The 25190-nt window shown below is 46.0% G+C and overlaps 1 protein-coding gene across 3 annotated transcripts in view; it reads left to right on the top strand.

Moving 5' to 3' along the window:
- The window catches only part of FBLN2 (fibulin 2), a 103488-nt gene extending 90175 nt beyond the window's left edge, over positions 1–13313 (top strand). For all 3 annotated transcript variants that reach the window (XM_086755775.1, XM_086755774.1, XM_086755776.1), the window contains exons 11-17: positions 476–619; positions 4673–4801; positions 5290–5415; positions 6025–6141; positions 6893–7021; positions 10857–10980; positions 12369–13313. In XM_086755775.1, the coding sequence (XP_086611901.1) occupies positions 476–619; positions 4673–4801; positions 5290–5415; positions 6025–6141; positions 6893–7021; positions 10857–10980; positions 12369–12726 (1127 nt within the window). In that variant the 3' untranslated portion in view covers positions 12727–13313. The remainder of the gene's footprint in view (positions 1–475; positions 620–4672; positions 4802–5289; positions 5416–6024; positions 6142–6892; positions 7022–10856; positions 10981–12368) is intronic.
- The last annotated feature ends 11877 nt before the right edge of the window (positions 13314–25190 follow it).

Here is a 25190-nt window from a genome sequence, read left to right as displayed (position 1 = left end):
CTGTTTCTTAGAATCATAGAATCACAGAACAGTTTGGGTGGGAAGCCCAAAGCCCACCCAGTCCAACCCCCCTGCCAGGAGCAGGGACATCTCCAACCAGATCAGGTTGCTCAGAGCCCCGGCCAACCTGGCCTGGAATGTTTCCAGGGATGGGGCATCCACAGCTTCTCTGGGCAACCTGGGCCAGTGTCTACAACCCTCAGTGTAAAAAATGTTTAGCCTTTTAGCCTGTCCAAGGGATGTAAATTTACTACATGTTGTTTTCCTTAAATCCTGCTATGAATCTAATTCAAACGTTGCTGTCCTTTTAAAGATATGCATACTTGCATATTGAATTTGAAAGCGTTACCACAGCAGACCTTATCTTTGCAGCACTATAAATTGACATGAAGGGAAAAAAAGTGACAGCTGGAAGAAAACAGACTGGAAAGGTTAAGTAGCTTCTCTCATTACTCCAATGCACTTTCTTCACCAGATATTAATGAGTGCACATCTCTCCCTGAGCCATGTAAACCGGGATTCAACTGCATCAATACCGTTGGATCTTACACCTGCCAGAGGAACACGCTGACGTGCAGCAGAGGCTACCACTCCAACGAGGAGGGAACCCGATGCGTTGGTAAGGTCGGACTCTGTGTCTGGTCAGGTGCCCTCTCAGAGGAAAATGTACATTTCATTTCTAAGGGGAGATTTTGAGTTACCTCCAGAGTCCTAGATTTATTTGAGGAATGGGAATTTGCTGTATGCATTTGCTGTCCAAGCAGCTCAGTGATTTGTTTGCAGTGCAGGATGCTGCACTGATGTCTGCTGCATGGAGTTCCTCTGGGTGCACTGGGTGACTTTGGTTTTGACTGCATATGGGATTTACTGGTTTCTGTTCTGGACTGAATGTGATTTAGTTACTTTTTAACCTCGTGCTGTCTGTCAAAACCATGATCTTTTGCTATATTTTGTGGTATCTCACTGTCAGCGGTAGGATCTGAAGCCACGCGGTGCAACAAACGAGAACCACTGAGTTTGTGGCCTCGTGAGAGCAGTGCTGACTGGGTGTTCGTAGCGCTCTGAATGGCGTTCCCCATCTGCATCCAGTTATGTGTGCTTTCAGAAAAGAGTGTTGAAATATTCATCTAGTCTGGCATGCAGCTTGATCCTGATTTGTGTTTGTTCCAGGGTGTTTGTGGAGTTACTGACTCAGAATCGCAGATTCCATCTCGTATTAGCATTTGTTCTGTAAATGAGCACACTAGGCACAGAGAAATGGAGAGCTGGGTCCTCAGTGCCCAAGGCAAGGCTGGAAGTGTATTTTTAATTCCCTATATTCAGTGTTGCATGAAATAGGAAATTATAAAGCAACGTCAGGAAAAAAAAAAAGAAATGACAAATCAGCATTTTGGTTAGTGATGATGCCCTAGTAATTCCTGCTTATGTTCCCTTTGAGTAAAGGAAGGCTAAAAAAATAAACAAAATACGCTTCTGTGATGCTACAGGTAGGTGGAAGCCGTGTTGGTCATGACTGGTAACTTGTAGTGAAACACAGTGGTATAGCTAGAAGATCCTGTTTCCACATAAATGTCTGCATTCTACTTTTTGCTGTTCGTTACGCTGTGTCTCCCTTCATGATTTTATTCCCAGGACTGTCCAGACTGTGCTTGGCCAGTGTATGGAAGATCTGGACGTAGCAGAAGATGGGGACAGTTTATGTGTGTAACCAAGGAAGCTGAGAAAGCTTCTCAATACAGCGCTAGGGGGTTGTGTTTCGTAAATGTGGGGCAAAGTAGTGCAGTCTCATTTGCTCTCTTATTACATAGCAGCCTGAAATATTTCGGATATTACAAAGGGAAGGTCCAAAAGTTCTTCCTCCCTTAGCTGCTGTGAAGACACGGTTCTTCAGCGGGTTTCACAAAGTCAACTGGGCTAGGTGCGTTTGCACCACCTGAAGTGCAGTGACCTAAACATTGTTTTCAGGGTTACCACAATGCCAGCATCTCCGTGGATGCAATTTTTTTGGTAAGTCAGCAGTTGTCACCGAGCAGCTCGGAAGTCCTAGCTGTAGTGCTAACGGTTTTTGTTTTCTAACCCTGCTAATGGCTAGGGCAAGTCACGTTCCTAAGTGTCAAACTGATGATTTTTAAAAAGAGTCCTTTTTTTCTCCCCAGTTGTTCCTAAAAGAGAGTGACTGTGTGTAAATACCTGACAGAGGAGGAAATTGTCATTATTCATACAGCATTTGTTTCTTTAAAGCCTGGTGAGATAACACAATGCATTGTAATTACTGATGATACTGTACATGATTCACAATGCTCTTAAGGAGCAGGTGTCAGAAAGCTTCTGTCGTTCGATTTTGGGAAAACAACTGCTTACTGTTAATTGGTGATGTCTCTATCTTTGCTGTGTGCGCTCTGCAGTCTGTATCTTTTGGTTGGTTGGTTTTTTTTGTATGTCTTTAAGTAGGCAGAGAGCATGGAGAAGAGAAAAGAAAAGCATATGGTCCTAATTTCCCCTGCCTGTGATAAAGACTAGTTTCTTTAAGGCATTACAATAGCTAATTAGATTCCCAATTCAGATTTATCCACAGTAGTAAATAGATCAGCTGCACATATTTCTCCAGCAGAACTACACTTGTATGGTCATCTTCTCTGTTTGGAGGATCCATATCTCTTTGAGATGTTCGTATTTTCTGGTTTAGTAAATGAGTTACTGAAAACTGCCTCTTACATGTAACTGAAAACTGCTGTAACTCTTGTGAAATATGGCACACTCCTGACAGTATAATGCCCTGGAACTAATTACAGTCTGAAGGCGGTGGAAAACATAATTTTGGACAAACTAATTAAATGGTTGCACACATTGAATTAATTGCAAATAAAACTGCTACTTTAAAAATTTGTATCTGCATTAGAAACTTCCTTGTTTGAGTGCTACCTCTGATCTTAAACAAAAATGAGGAGATGGCATTTCCGCAGAAATTCATGAGCCTGTCAGGAATTCCTTGCTTGTTGGCTGGCATTCCCTGCCATCCCTAACCACCCTGGCGGCAGGGACTATGAAGGTGGGAATCTGTGCTGAAATATTGAACAAAGTATTTATTAGCACCTCTCATCAGGGTTGACATAATCGCCGCTTTTCCAAATCCAAGTTTCTGTGATAAGTAACTTGCTCTCACTTCCCTATCATTTTCTCAGCAAGTGACTCTTTCTGGAGCACTCTCCAAGGCGGTTGTTTGATGAAGAACTGCCCAGGAACCCTTTGAAATGAAATAGTTCTCAAATTTATGACTTCAGATATGGCAGTATGGAGAACCTCCAGCCTTAGACTACCGTCCTAGTTAATATTTCATGAACAGGGTTTTGGCTTGTAAAAGTAGTTGAAGAAGTTGAAGATGGACATGGAGTTGCTGGAGCGCATCCAATGAAAGGCAACAAAGCTGGTGAGGGGTCTGGAGCACAAGTCTGATGAGGAGTGGCTGAGGGAACTGGGATTGTTCAGTCTGGAGAAGAGGAGGCTGAGGGGAGACCTTATTGCTGTCTACAGCTGCCTCACAGGAGGGTGTAGGGAGGCGGGTGTTGGTCTCTTCTCCCAAATAACTTGTGACAGGACAAGAGAAATGGCCTCAAGTTGTGGCAGGGGAGGTTTAGGTTGGATATTAGAAAAAATTTCTTTACTGAAAGAGTGGTCAGGCACTGGAACAGGCTGCCCAGGGCAGTGGTGAAGTCACCATCCCTGGAGGTGTTCACAGAACGTGTAGATGTGGCACTTCAGGACGTGGTTTAGTGGACATGCTGGTGTTAGGTTGACGGTTGGACTTGATGATCTTGGAGGTCTCGTCCAACCTTAATGATTTTATGGTTCTATGTGAGTAATAGGAAGGAAGCAGGATCAGATGGCTTAGGAAATGGCAGAACTCAGAATACTTGAAGAAATACAAGTTTGTGAGGGCTAATCAGACTTTTTGGTGCTTCTTGTCACAGATGGTAACAGGGATTTGTTAGATGCTGATGAGCTATTTAGGCATGTTGCAAGTCTTGTCAATCAGCGTGTATTGAAAACTCTCATCTTCATCTGAGGATTTTTAAAAAGAGATTGGAAGCGATGCATGTGACTGGAGAAACAACCAATTTGTTGGTATTAGATTTTGGATGAGAGGCCGTGAGGAATATCAAAATGTGAGTTGACTGAGAAGGGAAAAAAGATCAACATGGGGAAAGAGCAAAAGGTAGACAGCAGAAGCAAGATTGAAAGGGCAACTGGAGATGAAAATAGCAATTGCTGTAATTGAAGGGATGAGCAGAATTTCTTGTTTTGCTTTAAATGGCTTGCCGTGACTCACGTAACGGCAGAACATCAGAGCGGGGTGTTTAAATGTCACAGTTTGATCAGAATCAAAACGTGTTTACATGGAACGTGCTGGGAAAGCTCCACTGCAGTTACAGTTACCATTTGCACTTTTGAGATAATGTATTGCTTTTCAAAAGTTGGACTTGGAGATACTTAAAGCTGACTCTGAGAAGAGCGCAGTGAGAAAAGCTGATGTTCTGATATTCTTTGTTCTGCCCAGGGGACAACCCTAACAATTTCTGTTCCTCTTATTGAATTAATTTATTTTTATTTCTCTTCGTAAACATTGATTTACAGCAAACTGTATTTGAACTAATTGCTGTCTCTGGTTCTGCAGATGTGGATGAGTGCCAAACTGGCGTACACCGTTGTGGCGAAGGGCAGATTTGTCATAACCTCCCTGGGGCTTATCGCTGCGACTGCAAGCTGGGCTATCAGTACGACGCGTTCAGCAGGAGCTGCATTGGTATGTAAGGCGCAAGATGAGATGAAGCGCCTGATTGATTGAGCCCTGGATCTCCAGGCAGTATTTAGCGCCATGGTAGTGCGCAGCTATTCATTCTGCAGTGCAGTGCCTCCAAAGAGAATGGAATCCCCTCCGAAGCAGCCGCTGTTCACGTGCTGTGATTTCGGATCAGGTGCCCTTGGTTTCGTTTAGCTGCAGTTATCAATTAAAGTCATCTGCAAAGTGCTTTCCGATAGGTTACGCTTCTGCTGCTGTAGGATTTTATCTTTCTGAAGATTTCACAACTTTCTTAATGAAAGGCTATGATACAGCACTTTGTATTTTATCACTGCTGTACACCAATAGAGCACAAAGTCAGCATAAAACATGAGGTTGCAGCATTTCCTGCTCCGCAAATCAATCTCTACCACTTTTTAATGGCTCCTCCTGCATCTTGTTTTATGCTTTTGTTTCCAAGCTGATTGTATATTTGCTTGTTACACTGGCAGATATAAATGAGTGCTGGAATTACCCTGGACGCCTGTGTCAGCACACGTGTGAGAACACCCCTGGCTCCTACCATTGCACTTGTTCTTCTGGGTTCCGCTTGTCTTACGACGGGAAGCATTGTGAAGGTACCAGACACTTTTTTGTGAATTAAGGGACTTCAGAGGAGTTGAAGTGAAATATAAACACAGTGAACCCACGATTTTTGTGTGCTCAAATTTGCAGACATGCAGTTGAACACTCGCTGTCAGATGAGAGCCGCCAAGTTTCTCCTCTTTCTTCCTTTCCCCCACCTACTTTTTCCTTTCTTTCCAGATGAGAGAAAAGGAGAACTTAACAAAGTTGGACTAGGAGACTTTTCATTCAAATTTTAATAAAGATTAAACTTGGTAGTGACAAATTCATTTTGAAGTGAATGGAAATTTTTTAAGTTCTCTGTTTTTTTTTTTTTTTTTAAGGCGATGATTACATATTTTTAATCAACTGTAACACATAAGATCTGAAACACGTGTTTGCATGTGTATGTGTTTTCATTGGCTTATGTAGAATTGAAATTCAGGTGGAACAGACGTCCTCTTGCTTCTTGGTGTTCTGCCTAGGGAGCAGAAACATCTTCTTGAGACAAATTAGTCCATCCTCATTCACTCTGACCCAGAAGGATGGGGTGGCTGTTCTCAGAGGCAAGAAATGCTGGAAGGTGTTGTTCTGAACCATTGTGGGTTTGTTTTTGGATACAGATGTGAATGAATGCGATACCAGTCCCTGCAGCCAGGAGTGTGCCAATGTTTATGGTTCCTATCAGTGTTACTGCAGGCAAGGTTTCCAGCTGGCAGAAGACGGGCATTCTTGTAAAGGTAAGGCTGCTGCTTTGTCAGGCCAAGTTAAATTTGTGTGTAGTCTTTAACAGTTGGTGCTGTCGAACTTTTAGCAGCACGTAATGCTCCAGGTGATGCCTAAGGATGACTCTGAGTCGTACCTTGCTGCAGAAGCTGCAAAAGGTAACTCCAGCTATCTGAAAATTCCGTTTATTTTTGTGCCTGCTGCTTGGGGCTTGAATACGCTTGTGTGACTGTAGAACCGGTGAGGTTATTGTTTCGTGGGGCTAGAGCTTATGACTGAAAAAATAAGGAGGGAAGATATGTTTACCTGTATTGCTTCTGGTGGTGGTGGGTGACTGAGGAGTAGAGTGACCAGAATGGAGAAGGAAAGGGTTTTACCTGTTTTCTTGAAGTTACTGATACTGACACATACTTTGGAGAGTCTCTGCTTAAGAAATGGTGAAGAAACCCACGTTTTTCCTAGCACAAGGAAGCCCCCAAAGCAATCCTGGAAGAATTACAGATTTACCAGAGAGAGTTTTCCAACTCAGATGTGCCCTAGACCTATTGTTCTTTTCCGTACGTCCATACTACGTGCAACCAGTATTTTTGGGAGCAGGCTTGTGTTCAGCATTTCAGAAACTGTCCTAGAGCAATGTCAAAATTTCATGGTTGCATTCTATGTTATAAATGTGTCAAATAAGAAATTCTACAGCCTCCCTTTTCAGATTTCTGTTTTTCTATTTTTCATATGTTTCTAATTGTCATTTGTTTTTTTTTCCCCCAGATATCGATGAGTGCACACAAAGTGCAGGCATTCTTTGTACCTTCCGCTGCGTGAACGTTCCTGGTAGCTATCAGTGTGCTTGTCCTGAGCAGGGATATACCATGGCAGCAAACGGAAGAACCTGTCGAGGTAATGAGGAGTTTGGGAACTGAAAGGATTACATCATGAAGCCTTAATCATTGCAATGATCTAAGCCATGATGAGTGTTCAATCAAGTCTCCATTTTTTACATTAATCACTGTTAAAAAGCCAGTATTTGACAAAGTTGCCAAATATTGGTGTCTGCAATGTCAGCTTTATCCTGTGCTAGAAAACGTACTGTGGCAGCTCAGCTTTCAGTGTGAGCTAATTGTTTAAAGGAATTCCTTCATCATTCAAACCGGGGCATTCGATGACTTGCATGAGCTGTAGGAGCACCTTGGCACAGTGGTAAGTGATCTGGTTTTTTAGAGGTGCCAGATGTAGAAATCCAGGCCTTCATTATGTGTTGGAGTTTCCTGCCCAAGAAAACTGGGAGAGTGAATGTGGGAGCTGTAATGGAGACTTGGACATCCTGGAGTCTGCCACCTAAGCTTAAATGTGTGACATTAGTAAATGTTAGTGTAAATTACATGTGTCCTCCCCCAGCACACCCCTTTTCTCCAGAATCCTAGAAATGGTGTCTGGTGTTTTTCATCTGGTGCACAGCTGTCTGTTTTTGAAGTAAAAAATCCTCCATTTCCAAAGGATGCCCTGGCTGTGTAATGATGATTGAGGATGTGATTACCTTTACGCACTCCGCGTGCATTCCTGCAGTCGGTTACACTAACTACCAGGCATTTCCTGCTCTGAGTTTTTCAGGAACCCTTCACATAACTTTTGGTTATGTATCTCCTGTGCTTAAATTCTCTTCTCAGCAGTAACTGCAGTGAATTTACACTGTGTGAAGCCCAAACAGCATGAGCATTCCTGATCCTGACTTTGGAGCAGAGAAATAGATTAAATGACAGTTAGATTTAAAAAAAAAAAAGATTTTAAAAGCTTTTAAAAAATGTTTTTAAAGTATTAATGCAGTTATATCCGTGTGCATTTAAATTCTTACATAGAAGACACCCTTAGAAAACTGCAGCTATAACTCTCCTCAGGCTTTATTTGTTTTTTTTTATTTCTTTTCCCCCGCTAACTTTGAATGCTGGCATGTTAGTTGCCCCCTTTGCCAGCATTGAGATTTGAGCTGAGGACATCTTCCAGAGTTAAGAGTGTGAGTCACTGCGTTCATCGGCCAGCACAGCTCTCCAGAGCGGGAGGGGAAGGAAAAAGGTTTGCCACACTGACCCATGATCACACATGCATTGTTTCTGTGGTGTGAAATCCCCTCTGCATGCTCCCCCTGTGTGGGGAGGGTTCTCCTTGTACAGGCCAGCCCCCTGCAGCAACACTTGGAAAAACTTTTTGCAGTACCTGTGCCACCTGGTACATGCACCCTCCTTACAGCGTGAAGTTGGTCTGCTTGCAAAACTTGGCCCGTGTGCGGCAGCTCTGTGCGTGGCTGGCTAAGCTGGTGTTTAGGGAGGCGCTGGAGGTAACCCCTTGGGTACGTGCCCTTTTTTTGAGCTGTGCAAGTGTGTAGTTACAAGTTTGGGCAGGTTTATTTTGAGGTCTCTCTGAAAACACGGTCAGAGAAATGGTCTGAGTTTGTCAGCTGGACTAGGCTCAGTATTGTATTGGTTTCCACCAGCTAAAGATCTGGCTCTAGTTGCTCATCATCTGACCAGTTCTTAAGAGTTCCTGGTGGTACATTCTTTGTACTCTTTTTTTTTTTTTTTTTTTTTTTTCAGACAGATGAGTTGTAACTCATGTAATAGCATCGCACCATACAGATCTTTCTGGAGGTACTGCCTGTGGTATTTTGCAGCACAGCCAAACTGGTGAAGCGAGTGCTTTCATGACAATGATTGCAATATGGAAGGAATTTTCTTTTCACCTAGGGGCACTTCTGAGAATCAGCAAGGGATTTAATTTACTATGATCCTCTCCTACTTCCTATTGTACGCTTTTCTTTGCAAGACTTTTAAACCAGTCAGTTCAGCGTATGAGATCAGCCCTCATCCCAGGGGGACGGAGGGAGTGGGAGGTTATAGTTTTCCTCTAAGAGTCTCTCTCCTCTACAACAGTTGGCAGAACTGCAGCGCCCTACGCAGTCCACGTGGTTTGTCTGTTAGCATTTATTTCATTTTAAAGCCTCCGTGCGTTGTCTAGACATTTGGGAGTACACAATGTGACTGTGAGGTCTTTGCCAATATTTTCTGCTCGGGCTGGATCCTTGTTACTGTGTCTGGATCTCAGCATTTTAAGGTCCATGGCTTGGGCTTGTGCATATGTATTATTTAGGTAACCACGTTTATGCTCTAGGCCATAAAGTGACTTTGAGCTTTAAATGTTCTTTTTTGAGTTGTCCAACATTACTTCTCATTACAGGGAGATACTTATATTTAACTTAAATTTTCAAAAATGTGTGTCTTGTTCTAAAGTGCTGTTCTTAAGTTCCCATATTTGGTAGCAGTCAGCCTGGTGAAGCTTACATCTCCTGGATCGTGCAGTGGATACGTTGCTTTGTGTTTGTCCCCTGCTTTAATCCAGACAAACTTTCATGCACAGATAAATTCTTCTTCTACCAAAGCCCAGCTTTCTCATTTCTCGAAAAGTCAGTGAGAAGGTTCTGATGGCTTTTAGCATGGGTTGGTTACATTCTGATGGGATTTGTTTATTCCTGAGGGATGGCTTTGTCACTGCAGTTCTACACCACACACAAGTCTGTGCGCGTGCTCAGCTGTTTGAAAGCAGTGAGGTGCATTTATCACACGTGCACGGTGCTCACGTGCTGAACAGTTTGTTTAGAAACACCACACGGGACAGAGGCTGGCTCTCAGCATGGAACCGTGGTTCAGGGAGTACCAGTGACCTGTGAAGCTGTAAAAATTGGCCCATCACTTTCAGGAAACCATTTAAAAACTGCCTTCAATCACGATAAGCTGTGGAAAGCTTACACAGGTTGGCTGGCCTGAGAAGTTTAGGGTTCCTAGACTACCACTGTCTGGTTATTTTACCCTGTTTCCTTTCAGCTGATTTTATAATATTGCTTACTGGACATCTCTGACACCTCAGGAGCAAGGGAGAATATGACAGCACGACAGTTCTGTCTAGATGTTCGTGTTTGGTTTGAACCTTGAATGTTTTGTTTCGTTGCAGTGATAAGTGGCAAGACAGGAGGATCTTGGGTTTTGACAACTTGGTTCCCTTCTCATGTTTATTCTCCGCTGGAAGTGAAACCCTGTGTTGGGTTTGGAATGAGAGTAGCCAGGTTCACAGGAGGGTGCAAATGTTTGCGAAGTACAGGCAAATAAACAAACTTCCCCTGTGGTAGAAGGCCAGCCCTGGCCGTGTGCTGGGTGGCTGCAAGCGGCCGCAGTCCCAGCCCAGCAGGGAGGACTATCAAACGGCATGAAAGGGATCACAGGCTGCTTGTAGGGAAGAGTGGGCTCCCTTCTTCCTTGCGCATGCTGCTGAGTGGTACCGTCATCTCTAATTAACTGATAATGTCAAGGAAGGAATTGTTTTTTTGCAGAAGACTTGAATTTTAGCAGAAGTAGAAACAACGTGATTTACCGTGTCGCTACAAATGCCAGCAAATGTCTGTGCACAGAGCTGGACCTGACACACCTCACCTGAACGTGCATTTCCCAGCCCACGTGTTTCCCGCGGGGTGCTTGCAGTGCTGGTCTGCGGGCAGCAGGCACGGGTGCTGCAGAGGTAACGCACAGCGACCAACGGCGAAGACAGGAGCCCTCAGCTTGCAGAGCCAAGCCCGCAGACGCCCCTTGCTTCTCATGCACGCAGTCTCCTAAGCATATTACCGCCCATAAATCATGATTACTTCTCGGTTTTGAACTTAGCATGTCTTTTTCCTTGTGTTTCCTCTTGTTAGATATCGATGAATGCGCAATAGGAACCCACAACTGTTCAGCTGCGGAGACTTGCTATAACATCCAGGGCAGCTTCCGCTGCCTGTCCTTCGAGTGCCCTTCCAACTACAGAAAAGTGTCTGACATGTAAGTACCGCCGTCGCGGCGAAGCGAGCAGCCCAGTCCGGTGGCTCTTAGTGCTTTAGTTTGTGAGCGGGCGTAAGTGCTCGGAGCTCTGAGAAGATGCTTCTGTACCTGGGGCTGCTGGGAGGGCTGGGGCTGTTCAGCCTGGAGAAGAGGAGGCTCCGGGGAGACCTGAGAGCGGCCTCCCAGTGCCCAAAGGGGGCTGCAGGAAAGATGGGGAGAGACTCTTCAGCAGGGCCTGGTGTGACAGGACGACGGGTCATGGTTTTAAAATGGAGGGAGGTAGATTCAGATTAGATACTGGGAAAATTTTTTTTACACTGAGGGTGGTGGAGCACTGGCCCAGGTTGCCCAGAGAGGCGGTGGATGCCCATCCCTGGAAACGTTCCAGGCCAGGTTGGCCGGGGCTGTGAGCAACCTGATCTGGTTGGAGATGTCCCTGTTCCTTTCAGGGGGGTTGGACTGGGTGGGCTTTGAAGGTCCCTTCCAACCCAAGTTATTCTGTGATTCTACCTGGAGCACGCAGACTTTCCCCATGTAGAGTTTCTGTCCATTTTTGCCTCTTCCTTCTTCCAAGCCCCATTTGCCCTTCAACTGCTGCCGTAACAGCAGTCACCAGAGCCTGCAGCTCTACTTGCTGCAGCTGTAGAAGAGCTCTGCTTATAATTAAGTTTTAAAAACAGAGTTTCTCTGCTGCTCGTATCACTGCAGTAGCTGCCAGGCTACACTTTTACAGTGGTTTTGGGGCTCCCCGTTCAATATTCCGATTGCAGTTCCTCAGAGAGTGCTGAAACGTTGAAGGGGAGCAGGACAGTGAGCTTGCTGGGCTGCAGAGTTCTGGGAATGGCACACCCCACAGCCCCAAAATCTCCCGACCCATTTCCTGCCTCAGTGGCTGCCAGCGCCTCGGGAAGCTGTTTGTAGTTGCTGTTGACGTAAAACATACTTTTCCTGCCGTACAGAATTGAGGAGCTTTGCAAGTTGAGGAGCTTGTTGCCCATTCCCATGTTTTCACTACCCTGTAGAGTGTCTTTTTTTTTTTTTTTTTTTTTTCTTATTTTCTTGGAGCGCTGTCCTGGGCTTGTGCTGTCAGTGATGAATCGCAGGCTCCGTTGTGAGCTCCATGCTGCTTGCAGCCTGACTCTGGCTCTTTCCTCGGCGTGGAGCTTCCCAACACAGCTCCCCGTGTCCGCGGTCTTTGTCTTACACCCCTGTACTCTGACAGTTACCTCATTTACAAATGCTTTCTGGGCACTGTGAAGGCAGAACAAGCAGCTGGTAGTTACCCAGCTGAAGTCTGGGACTCGTGTTTGGCTAATACTTTTGCAATATTCTGAAATACATCTGTTTTTACCGTGAACACTGAATGTGCTTCATTTCTCATCTCTTAGGAGGTGTGAACGAATCAGTTGTTTTAATTACCTGGACTGCCAGAACACCCCAGTGCGCATTACCTATTACCAGCTGAACTTCCAGACCAATATCGTGGTGCCAGCTCACATTTTCCGTATTGGACCGTCGCCTGCCTATGCTGGAGACAACATAATCCTTACTATCAACAAGGGAAACGAAGAGAACTACTTCAGCACGCGAAGGCTGAACTCGTACACGGGCATTGTCTACCTTCAGCGACAAGTGAAAGAGCCCAAAGACTTTTTGTTAGATGTGGAAATGAAACTGTGGCGGCAGGGAACGTACACTACTTTTCTTGCCAAAATTTACATTTTCATCACGGCTCATGCGTACTGAAGCGTGTATTGACGTTGGATTTTACTGGTGCTATGCTCTTTAACTGTTCTACCAAAGCTTTATACTGTCGAACTGCCATTTAATGTATCTAGCCTTTATATTATTTTTCTATCATTGCTTTAAACTTTTTTTATTGGTTGTGTAAATTAAGTTAATTTTTATCTTTTTTTTGTTTTCTTATGTAATTCTTTACATCATCAGTTGACAATGAGCGAAGGAAGGGTTAGAAAGGCAGTACGTACATTGTGATAAATGCTGGAACCTTTGCTTAGAAATTGTTTTTAGGTTTAGTCACATCTGCAGGGTGTTGCACTGGAGAGGAAAGATGTTCAGGAGTGTTGGTTTTTGCCACTAAGGGAAAAACCCTTAAGCAATTTCTCTTTATTACACAAATTTGGCTTAGCCGCTGGCTTCGCTGGGGTTTCTCTGTGTTGAGATGCTGTGTCGAAGGCCGGATGTGTATACTGATGGTTGCCTCTCCTCATATTACCGGTTTATTTTCCTCCTTCCAACTCTCATAGTATGTTGCCTAAAAAAAAATATATATATATATAAAAATAAAAGAAAACTCCACCAGTGAAAAAGCCTATGGATGAGTCTTGCTTTAGTAGGACTACTCATACTCTAAATATTTGCAAGACCAAGGCCTTAAGAGAATGTTGTGCTTTAGGGTAAAACGTGATGTTGCCATTTTTAATTGCTGTCTCTATAGGTGCTGAGATTACTGTCTATACCGACCTGTTCCGTTTGGGTAGCTACGTGCCGGTTAGATCCATGATCATTCTTAAAGGAATGTCCAAGAGGAAACGTAGAAATAATGAAATAATTACGCTCCTTATTTTAAAGCTTGGGCATGCCACTGAGGAGTCACGTGCAATTTTAAATCAACAACACGAGGAGTTGATTCTCTTCTTCAGGAAAATTGCTCTGGCTGTGTTACCGAATGACACGGAGGAAAATGCCAGGTAAACTGGGGTTTGTATTGTGCCGTTGAGAAAATAGCACAACCTCAGTTGGGAGCTGGATTTCCTCAAGTTCTGCCAAAAACTGGATGAGGTCCAAAGCTGAAGGCCAGATGTGGCGAAGCGTAGTATAATCCAAGTATTTGTTAGAACTTAGAAATGAATATCAGAACTTCTTTAGGGCTGTTTTCTTTCTTTTTCCTTCCCAAAAAGCTCCAGTGTTGAAATTTTCTGGGCTTCCTTTGTTCCAGCTATAATTATTCTGCAAAATGTTTTAAAGATAAAACATAGCTACGCTGTATTGATGTTTACTACACTGCAGTTTAACAATCTCTTCTTTTGTACAGTCAGTCTTATTTTGATCGCTGTGTACACAAAAAAAAAAAGGAGAAATCTGATCTTATGGCTTTTTATGCCATAATCAACAATTTTATATGCTGTAAAATCTGTAGTTGAACTGCATCTTAAGATCTTGTGAATGCCCCCTGTGCGGTGAGCGGGGCGATGAACTGTATCCGCGATATCCCCAGGCCCATTGCTGCCACTTCATCTGGGCTCTCGTATCGATAAGAAAGTGCAAATCTCTCTGTATCTGACATTGTAAAGAGCCATTACCGGGGAAAAATTATTGCTGTTCCCCAGCTGTAAAATTTTGGGATATCTGTGAGTTTGCATACATCAAGCTTTTTCTTTGTTTTTTCTATAAAAAAAACATTTTGTAAAAGCGATCTCCTTCCATCCATCTTTTGTTTTCTGCAGTGAACAGTTCCGTGAGCATTTAGCAGGGAAGTGCCGACTGCGAAACACACGTTCATGCGATTTGTCAGTCCCGTTAACGCCAGTCTCACAGCGACAGGCCCGGCACGATGCAGAGAGAGCCGCAGCAACGCGTCGGAGAGCCTTTTGGATCCGTGACGCGGTGTACATGTTAAGTGGCCATACATTTCTCTGTGCCCCGGCGGGGCACATCAGGAGTCGCTGAAACCCAGCGTTTTCCATCAGCGTTAGTATTTGATTGAGTGTAAATGATATTCAAGCCTCGACGGTCTTTTCTTGTCAGAGAAGAAATGGACAAGCCATTTGTTACTTGGAGACCTTTTGCTGACGACAATCAGCCGTAGTCAATCATATTAAGGATCTGGCAGTTGCTAACACTGAGTTTTCGTTTTCTAGACAGGTAATTGATGAAGAAAGTTTTAGGAAAGGCTTTGCATACTGTTGTAAGTAAAATGCCGTGCTGTAAAAAAACACGTCTTCATCAGCGCGGTGTCCAGTAGGCATTCCAGAAAGTGAGAAATGGTTGCTCAGTGCAAGTGGTCAAAGCAAAGCAAAGGCGTACAGTAGATAATTTCGCATTCTTGTGTTCCCAGCATAACCAGAAGCAATTCCCTCTTAGCAATGCCAAGCGTTTTGTCAGTTTTAGCGGGAGCTGCAGTGCAGGGACGGTCAGCTCTGCGGTCTTGGCTTTTTTTCCTGGGACAGTGCTCCCGATTGAACTTGAACAGACACGTCCACCAAAGGCCCGCTGAGCGGCGAGGATGTGCTGTCACTGGGCTGCAATGGCCTTAGACTGGAATTTTAGTCTCCTGCAACTGGTCTAGCTCCTAGAAGGCCCCATTCCCATCTTCAGGAATGCTCCTTCCCCTTTATTTGGCTGTGTAGCCTGGACAGAAAACAAGCATGTGTATCCACTTACACAAAAGAAGTCTCAGCAAAAGGAGTTCAGGCCTCAACTCCACCTTTATGCCCTCTTGTACTTTCTTAAAACAGCAATAACTTTGCTGAATTCTCTCTTGAACAGCCATGTTTTTCATATTTTTTCCCATTTCTAACAAGTGAATTGAGTAGCTATTTTTCCCCACTCCCTTAGCTTCTTCACCCCCACCCCACCACAGCTACCCAAGGACTACGCAAGCTGAAAAATTCACGAGGAAGACAGCAGCTGCAAACTTAATAAAGAATTATAGCAGACTTGGGGCATATGATTAATATATGTGTAAAAACTCAGATTATTAGTATGTTCCCAAAGCTGGAAACACCCTTTTTGTGACTTGTCTGCACCACACGTGTTCTGCTGAGCTTTGCAGGTCGCTTACTCCTGCCTCTGTGATATCCGACCCTTCTGTACTTGGCTGTTGTGTTCCTGGGAGATCCAGGGAGCCCAGAGACTGAGGAAGATCGCTGGGAGGAAGAAGAAATGAAAATCTGTGTATTTGGTGGAAATTGGAATGTGTCTATTACAGAGTGAAACGTCAGGTTGTCTTTTGAGTGGAGTTTACATAATAGCAGTAGAAGGGCGAGAAGGATGTTTTTACCTGGTGTTTTGAATTGTTTGCAGCAAGGAGGAAGTATTTTCCACTCTGTACGTAAGAAATACATGTATGTGGATTACGGCAGCGCTGACTAGCCTGTGCTAGCGTTCCTCTGCGAGCCTGATGTAGAGAAGAGGCATTGGAGTGCTCAGCTTGGGCCTTGCTTCTTCTCCTTGCACTGGAGGGCCAGAGGAAGCAGTTCACCGTAACAGGCCAGGATTCCTCTGTTAGCACCGAGATCCCACAAGCAGAACTTCACTCACTTCTGTTTTTCTTCTCCTTGCTACCAGTCATGCCTCAGTCTGGTGATTTAAGGCAGGAGCAGCTTTCAAACAGGGTGTGCTGCCCTCCCGTATGCCCTGCCACAGCCCTGGGGAGCGGGGGGCCTTTGGGAAGCTAGAGGGCCGCTTCCCCCTCTCCCAGCTGCGAGGATTTGTGGATGGCCGGCACCTGGTAGCACTCAGTTTTGGGTGGGGCTGGGGCCCCGGTGAGGAGCCGTTTCTCCTGTGTGCCCGCTGGGTCGCTGCCTGTGCTTGTGTCTTTGCTCGCCTGCCTGGCCCCGTGGGCCGTGCTGCTCCTTGGCGTCCTGCCGGGAGCAAGAGCGCCGAAAACACAAGGTGAGAAGCGAAGGAGAAGAGTGATAAAATAAAACAGCAAAAATGAAGTAAGTTTTTACTGTTCTGTGGTACTGTGATAGGTAGTTGTGATGCTGAATTTGGATTTTTGTGCAGTCCTGGGGTAAAGCCGTGAGTATGTGTTTAAAATTGGTGTCCTTTGCGGGTGGGTAAGTTCTGTACTTTTCCTCAGACCTTTGCAGGGAGAGGAGTTGCTTTCGTCTCGTTTGCAAGATACAGGGAATCTGCTGCATAGTCTTTGTCTCCCTCCTTATTCTCTGTAATTCATGTGAGAGGCCCTGGCTGTTCCTCCCCATTCATTTTTTTTTTTCCTTCATCTTTCCATTGCATCCATCCACACCACGAGGAAGAGAAGGTTCCAGCCAGGGAGAATTACGATTCTGGAGTAAAAATAGATTTTGAGGTTAAATAAAAAATATCTTCCCACTTCCAGTGCTCTCTGCATGGCAGAGATACTCATTTTGAGGTGGCTATTGAAAACCAGTATTTAATTACATCCAGTTCCAGTGGTGTGAAACTGAAGTCACAAATTTGAGCCTTTTGTCTTCTAAAACACAATTCTTTCTCTTTCATGCTCTGTACAAAAATAGCAGTCAGCGTGTAGGACTATTCCAGAGCTTTGGAGGCTTTAGATAAGCTTTGTCCTTCAAGGGTTCCTGCCTGGTGTCCCCTGGCTTGGTGTCACTCCTTGTCCTGAGGCTGCCCTGCGGGCTCTGCTCATCGCTGTGGGAAGGGTTGGAAGGGATCCGGGAGGATCATCAAGTCCAGCCCCCAGAGAAAAACAGCTTCTTCCAGCTGCACCCCAAAGGCTTGTTCAGCTCAAGGGGCTTTTTGGGGGATGACAGTGACATTGGCATCCCGTGAGCTGAGGCTTCTGTGATGGTGGGGTTAAAGATTCCAACATCTGCTGTGGATTTTCTTTTTTTAGCTGGGGTTGGAGAGGAAGAGGATGCCATTGTGGTGCCCCGCATGCTGTGAAGGGAGGGATGGGGGAGATCCTTTGTACATCAGCGAATCGTCTGTGTGGTAGCCAAGAATTGTGTGAACTGCAGAAAACCACAGCAGGATGTTTTAACGGCTGGGAGCTTGGGATGGTGTGGCGGTAATGGTGGGCTGGAAGAGCTGTGCCGGTGGGCAGGGCCTGGGGAAGCTGCAAAAAGGGCAGCCTGATCTAACAGACCAGGACCAGCCCAGTGGGGAAGCAACCCTGAGCTCACACCAGGTACAGAACTGGTCTCGGGTGAGATACCTTCTGCTCGTGCCTGATCCAGGGCTGGGCTGCTCCGTATATAACAGGGGAAGGCAGAGGGAAAGCCGTTCTGTCCAGGGTTCCCTGAGATGTGTTTTGGCAGTAACAGTCTACACTCCAGAGAGGGTTTTTTTTACTTCCTGTGATTACGGACTCACTGGTTGCAGCCAGATGCACCACAGAAGAGGACAGATCCTCCCCAGTAGTGATAGCCAGGAGAAAAATGTACATGGAATAATCTCAGTATGGGAGAAAGACTGATAATTTTCAGTGAAGTACGTGTGAAGTGGAGCATTGCCATTTTTGGAGCTTGAATAAACTGTGAAAAGCAGTGATACAGCGCTGATGCCTTCAGAAGATCACTTTGTGTTTAGCACACCGTGAGTTACCATCCCTGGAGGTGTTCACAGAACGTGGAGACGTGGCACTTCAGGACAGGGTTTAGTAGACACGGTGGTGTTAGGTTGATGGTTGGACTTGATCGTGGAGGTCTTTTCCAACCTTAAAGATTCTTTGATTCTATGAAGTTTGTTTTTTGTTGGTGATAACAGCGCGAACGCTCTGACCAACAGATAAAGGTTGTAGTAGTGAGAAAACCTTGGTGTGGCTGGGAGACTGAGCAGGCCACGTCCCACATGTCTCTGTGGCTGGAACATCAAATGAGTACAGCTCCCACAACCTTGCAAGTGGAGGAGGTGCCCACTGACCCCCTGGTGTTGGGATGGTAGCACTCAGCTCCCAAACTCATCTCGGGGTAGGTGAGAACTTGCCTCCCTGTGCTGGCACTGGAAATTTTGAATGTCCTAAGATGGAGGAGCCCATACCACGTCGATGTTGTGGCCACTGAAATGTAAAATTATCGTTTTCTTCTCTTATGGACGTTCTTCACAGTCGTTTTACAACAGTAATCTTGGTTAATCTTAGCTGTTGCAGAGGTCTGTTACAGTTAGTCCTGTTGCCTTTCAGTCGCACCTTGGAGAAACAGCGTTCATGTTGGCCAGGAATATTGCAGCCAGAGTTTCAGGTTTACTGATATAAAAGTGCAATTCTGGAGTAAAGATACAATATAGTGTAGAGCGGCTACTAGGAGCTGGGGAAGGACTGCACCGAGCCGTTGGTGTAATCACCAGCTACGTGTCGCAGTAATGGAATTCGGCATCGTGGGTGTTTGCCTAACGTGGATTTGGGGTGAGGATGCAGTATTGTACCCATGTCTTGCAATGCTCAAGCCAGCAGCAGTGGAAATGAAGCTGCTGTGGTATCGCTGAGAGCAAAAGGTGGTCCTGTAACAGCTCGAGCTTGGTTATCACTGGAGTTGGGAGGGCACAGCCGTGGAGTTTACTCACAAAGTTTAGGGATTCCCAGAGCCAGCGTAAGGCTTACTGCATGTGCAGACCAGGAGAGGCTGTAACAGGAGGTGCAGATACTCGTACACTTTTCCAGAGCGGACTCTCCTGTGTTTTCCCATACATTAGACAATGCTGCTCCGAACTGCCATTCACAGAGGGAAGAGTCCGCGCTCTCCATTTATCCAGGAGTAGCAGTTATGGATGCAAGTAATCCCAGTAACTGGGAAGGTGTGAGTATGCGACTGGGGTTTGGAAGAGCTGAGTTCTGTGCTGGGCTCTGTCCAAGTGGATAACTGGGCACACAGCCGTTGTGAGGCACGTGGCTACAACTTCTACGCGTCCTTGTGTCCGGTACAAGAGTTGTAAAATAAACCCTTTACTCCACCCTGTAAGTGTCTGTGGTCGTACATCTGCTGTTACCACGCTAGAGGCTGGAATAAGTCCTACTGCCTGGGGGTTCCCTGTCACCTGCGGATCTCCCACACCAGAGATGGCTGGAGGGTGCGAGGCTGAGGGTGTCCTCGGGTGTCACAAACATCCAGCTGTCCTGGGCTCTGCCCTGTAGCACCAGGCATCTTCTGCTAACTCAGGTAGCACTAAAAAAAAAAAAAAAACCACAAATGAAAAAAAAAACAAACAATAAACCAACAAAAAACCCAACCTCAACAACCTTGAAAATAATGATTTCCTAAGAGAAATAATTTTCTTAAGAATGAGTTTTCTCCAGTTTCCCAACAGCTGTTGACGCAGAGCTGCGTTGAAGTGAGTGGGCTAGGTGAAACAAAGACACAGCTTTAATCATAACTTAAATTTCCTCTGGGGAGAGGAACAAAGACGCGTATGACAGATGCTCCTAACGTTGTCTGAATCACATCTGGAAGGCTCTGACCTGCACAATGATGAAGGCCATGTAAGAATATGGCCGCACCATGTAGGTACCTATGTTATTGTTCAAAACCACATCTGGATTGTAAATTGTGTGATGGGAAGAGGGTGAAGGCCAGGCCTCCAGTTCAGCAGGAGGCCCAAAAGCCAAGCGACGGTGCTAGAGCTGCCGGCCTGTGCCTGGTGAGACAGCCCTGTCCCGCCGTCAGCCTTGTACCCAGTGTGAAGGTGGTGTGGGGGAGTTTGGCTGGCGGGGGTTGGGCCTTGGGGGGTTTTGTTTGGGTGTTAGTGATGTAGATTGGTGACCGCTCGAAGAAGGGGGCCGTGGGTGTTACGTCTCTGCCGTGGGAACGTTGCGCAGGTGATCTGCGCGTCCCTTGGGTAGAGCCCAGTCCTTCAGCGTGGGGTGTGGAGTTTTACCTGCAGTATTTACCCACTCAGGGCTGCGAAAGCCCCCGTCAGCCCCGCTCCACGACTTTCTCATTCTTAGAAGTTCCTGGGCTTCATGGTGTGTTCAGTGATGTTGATACCTTTAACCCAGCAACATCTTCATCTCTTCCTTTGGTAATTCCACTTGCAGCTCTCCTCTGCAGTTGCCTCCTGTGGGTTGTCTTGCTTTTACCCCGTTGCCAGGAGGTTTTTGTTTCATCACCTCTCTCCCTTTCAAAGGGCATAGCTCAAAATCAGAAACAGCCAAAAATCCATCAGCCCTTTTTCACTGATGCCTTGGAGGCCACACCAGCGTTAGCAGCTCGCTAATCCGCTGGCGGTACCGCTGAGCTGCCAGGCCAGGATCTGAAGAATAATATTTTTCTAAATGACGCGACGGCTTTAAACGGTGCCGCGTTGCAGGTTTGGAAGGCAGCTGCTCTGGGCACTTCTGGGACTTCGTGGAGTGCGCTGCTGAATGAGCGCCCTGGGAAATCACTCCTAAAACATGATTTTTATTTTCCCCAGTTCCACTGTTTTGCTGTTGTTGTTGGTTTTTGCTTTGTTTTTGATGTTTTGTCCTTCCTTGGAGTGCTTTTGTAGAAGAAATCAAGTGTACAGTTTGATGTTAAATATTTGTTCCCACATGTAAATTTTTTTTTTGAGGGAGTATTGGATTTTTCAGTTTATGTCCTTAAGCATCATCTCCACTACAGACCTGCTTGGTTTTTTTGGTTAATTTTTTTTTTAGTGGTGGTATAGCTGACTGTTCATGGAAGTGGGGACGTCCATGGCAAGCAGTAGTATAGCAATAGTTGGTTCACAAGCCGGTCACAAGAACTGGAGGAATGGCAGGGGGATTTCTTCTTTTCTTTCGTGTGCTGGCACTGGAAGATGTTGAAGAACGGAGTTGGGGACCAGTTGTTACCCGCAATCACCGTTTTCCCAAACCTGCCGGTTGGCAGTGATTTATTTCCACCCCCCACCGCTCGTTACAATACCTGGGTTATTTTGTAGACCCCTGTATTCCCCTCTTCGGGCGGGGCTGGCCGTTTTCAATTGCAAATCAAGGAGTGTCATTATCTCCGTTGTGTACTACAGCTTCCTCTTCAGAATCAATAATGCAGAGATTTGCCGGCAGGTTCCTTTTCTTTCAACGCCGCTCTATTTAGTTAATCAAATAATACTTTCTTCCCCACCTCCTCCTCCCCTCATTTCTCATCTTGGCCACTGAAGAAGTATTTCCTCTGTTCTCATAGAAAGCAATGTGTTTACACTTGCCACAGCGGTTCAAAGAGAGCAGGGATATATTTTTCTTATGCTGGTAATTGCTTTTCTTGGCCGTTCGTCGATCAAAGTGGAGGAAATAGAATGGGGGCAGTCAGACTAAATAATAGATGTTTGGAGTAGGACCAGGATTAGAGCTTGCTTGGGGTTTTTGTTTTGTTTTCAAAGTGCTAAATTATTCCTTCTCTGCGTACGGGTGTCTTGCTGGTGACTACACGGGCCGTAGCTGTGAAGGCGGTGGGGCGGTTCCTCCGTGGTGCGAACCCAGGACTGTGAGGCCGCGCTGCCGTCTGCCAGCTGCGCCGGTGGGACCGTGGTCTTTCTCCGAGCTCTGAATCAAGGTTTTGGCCACAGTGCGGTCTGAAGGGGCGTGTAGCTCTAATGGGGCTCTGTCTCATGAGCAAGCTGAAGGATTTTCTTCCAACCGTGAGAGCCTTCCCTTATCTGTCCTGCATGCTGCGCAGGCTGTAATGAGAAACTGGGGAGCAGGGGGTTGGTGTTTGGTTTGGTTTAGGTTTTTTTTAAAAAGGTACAACTTGAGACCATTCTTCCATGTTTTCTGGCACTGTTCTTGTTTGAAAAGCTTGTGTGGAATGTGAAACTGAAACTTTGCATTAGCATAAACATTTCAAAATCTTTCATCAGATCCGTTACACTTACTGTCGCTGTATTTCATCATCGCTGCTCTGTAATGAGATTTTGCTGGTACTGGCTAGACAGACAGTCATAAGTTCACTCCGTTGCTTCATTTGGGTTTTTTGTGGGTTTTTTTTCCCCTTCCTCCTGTGTCCAGCTCCATGAGTTTTGGCGGATTTGCTTGGCTCCAAGAGTGCCGAGACAAACTGGTTTCTAGATTTCTCCTTATTTGGACCAAGTGCCCTTCACGCTGCTGCCAAGAATATCCAGCGCCGAGCGGCAAGGGGCCAGGAGCTCACCACAGTCACTCGGAGCGCAGAGGTTCCCAGGGAAAGTTTGGGCTGGGGTGATTGGGGCAGCCTCTGACCCAAGGCGTTGGACAGCCTGCGTGCAATGCGGACTTCTCCCTTGCCGTTTCGTAAACGCTGTTTTCACAGGAGTTCTGTCATCTTTGATAATCCTCACATTTTAATTTGATGCTGAGATGAAAGATAACTTTGAGATAAAAAAGTTTGGCTTTTTTGGTAGAAGCCTCCCTGTTTGCTTGAGAGATATTTAATCATCGCGAGATCCGGAATACATGCAAAGAGTCCCAGAAATGTGGGAAATGCTCCGATTTGCTCTTTATTTCTTGGCCTAGTGTTCTGGAATAAACCAAAAGAGGATTTTTTTTTTTATGAGCTTCCTGGGAAAAGTACTACTGTTCTTCATTCTTGTGATGAAGGGCCATCTTAGAAACAATGAGCAGCTACTTGACTTGGGACAAAAGGGGAAAAGTGTCTGAAAGTATTAATATGTACTTATTGGGACAGGAGAAGGCATTAAAATAGCCTCAGTGATTCAAGATGGCATGATGGCTTCCTATGAGTGTGGAGGAAGCCAGCTCAGCTTCAATTGGGATTGCTGTTGCAATGGTGTTGAATGTCTGAGCACTCTTGGGCCTGGCTTGCCTTGGTGCACAGAAGAATGGCAGAGGAAGAATTCCTGCCTAGGATGGTTGATCAGAGCGTTACCGGTTTGCCAAAGAGGACCATCGTAAAGGAGTAAATGGAAGAATGACACAAAAAGGAAAACAAATACAGGGGTGTCACCCATGGGAAAAAAGAAAAAAAATGCCAGTTCCACAAAACTAAGACTTTTCCAAAAGAGCAACTTGTAAAAGCAGCGACTGACCCAGTCGCAGTTATCCCAGCCGTGCTGTCAGCCAACGATCAGCTAGCAGGCACAGTCAATATTTAAAGCTAGCCGTGACAGTGCCAAATTTTAAGGACCCTAAACCAATAAACTGGATGGTTCATAATCTACTTTTAATTAGTACCAGTCGGGGAAGCAGCACACCTCCAGGTGTTTCCATTCATTCTGCCGTGCCCACGTTTTCTCAGACGTAGGGAGGAGAAACGCACGGCAATACAGCGCTGGATGGAAGGGATGAGCGGCTCACCACGCAGTGAGCGCCAGTGCGGTGGCGTACGCGTCGGAGGCTGAACGCTGGGGCAGACATGCTTTTGGAGGCTTTCCACCGTGAAGAGTTGGAAAGCACCATTTTAGGACCTCACTGCCAGGAATTACGTCCCTCAAACCGTAAGCGCTAAGGTTTACCGTGGTTCGGTGGATGCGGCGTAGCTGTGAGCTCTTGGCAAGAGTAGTCTATAGCCTTCCATGCAGCCACCGCAGTATGGCATTGAAAAATGGAGCAAAGCAAAACTCCCCCTCGCTGAAAGCTGGCAGGAACAGAAGGGAGGAATATTTTTGACTGTATGAGCGCAGGGCTTTGACAGGGGAGCTAGCTGGCTTTGCTGGTTTATGACAGACTGACATAATGTTGGAGAAAGGAGCCAGAAGAGTGGGTGGATTTCTTGCTGGCGCTCCCGACTATGCCGAGCGTGGCTGGCATTTGTAACATGAGCGCGCAGCCTGCGTGGGCTGCTGTCATGGTTTTGTTAGTGAGGGGGGGCCCTCACTAACAAGACAGGGCTGCCCCAGGTGGCAGCTGTGGCCAGGAGACTGCGCCTCTTCCTTCGGCGCCTGGCAGAAAGACCATGGTTTTCCGTGGGAATGCAGGCGTTGTTGCGCTTGTCTGTGACCTCGTCCCCTTATGTCTGGATGGCGGCGCTGCTGAGATGGAGACCAGCCCGGAATGCGGCAATTGAGACCTTGGCCTTATTTTCATGGATAGTGAGGCCACCAGGCACCGCCTTAGCGGTGTGTAGATGAATTTCCGTGGATATAAATTGTACCTATAGTCACCGCAAGGCCACCTTGCCCTGGCAGAAGGATGCAAAATGGTTTGAATATAAAAGATGCCTTGTTGGCCAAAAGGCCTCTCCTCCCTTCTGCCCTCTGGAAAAACATGGTGGGACTTCAGCCAAGAGCGCTGTTTCGGCTTTGTCTATTCATGAGGATGCTCGGTCCAAAGCACAGAGACCAGCTGTGGTAGGAGCATCTCCTTGGGAAGGGACCAAGGTTGAACTCCCTGTACTGCTACAGACTTGATGTGACTGACCACACCAGCTAACCTTCCTCTGGCTTGCTTTCCTCCCCAAAACGGGAATTATACCATCCCTTCACCCATATCACACAAGCACAAAAGACTGGTGGTGGTTGTTGTTGTTGTTCCAATAAAAATAGATGCTACCTAAGCGTCTGAAATATAAGTTTAGGGTATTTCCTGTTTGCTTTAGTTTTTCTTGTTTATTTTGGGAAGAACTGAAACTCATTTT

The sequence above is a fragment of the Chlamydotis macqueenii genome, chromosome 10 (genome assembly GCF_036417535.1).
Source record: "Chlamydotis macqueenii isolate bChlMac1 chromosome 10, bChlMac1.mat, whole genome shotgun sequence".
NCBI lineage: Eukaryota > Metazoa > Chordata > Aves > Otidiformes > Otididae > Chlamydotis > Chlamydotis macqueenii.
Note: the sequence above shows the minus strand (reverse complement) of the source record. Positions and strands in the feature narration are given on the sequence as shown.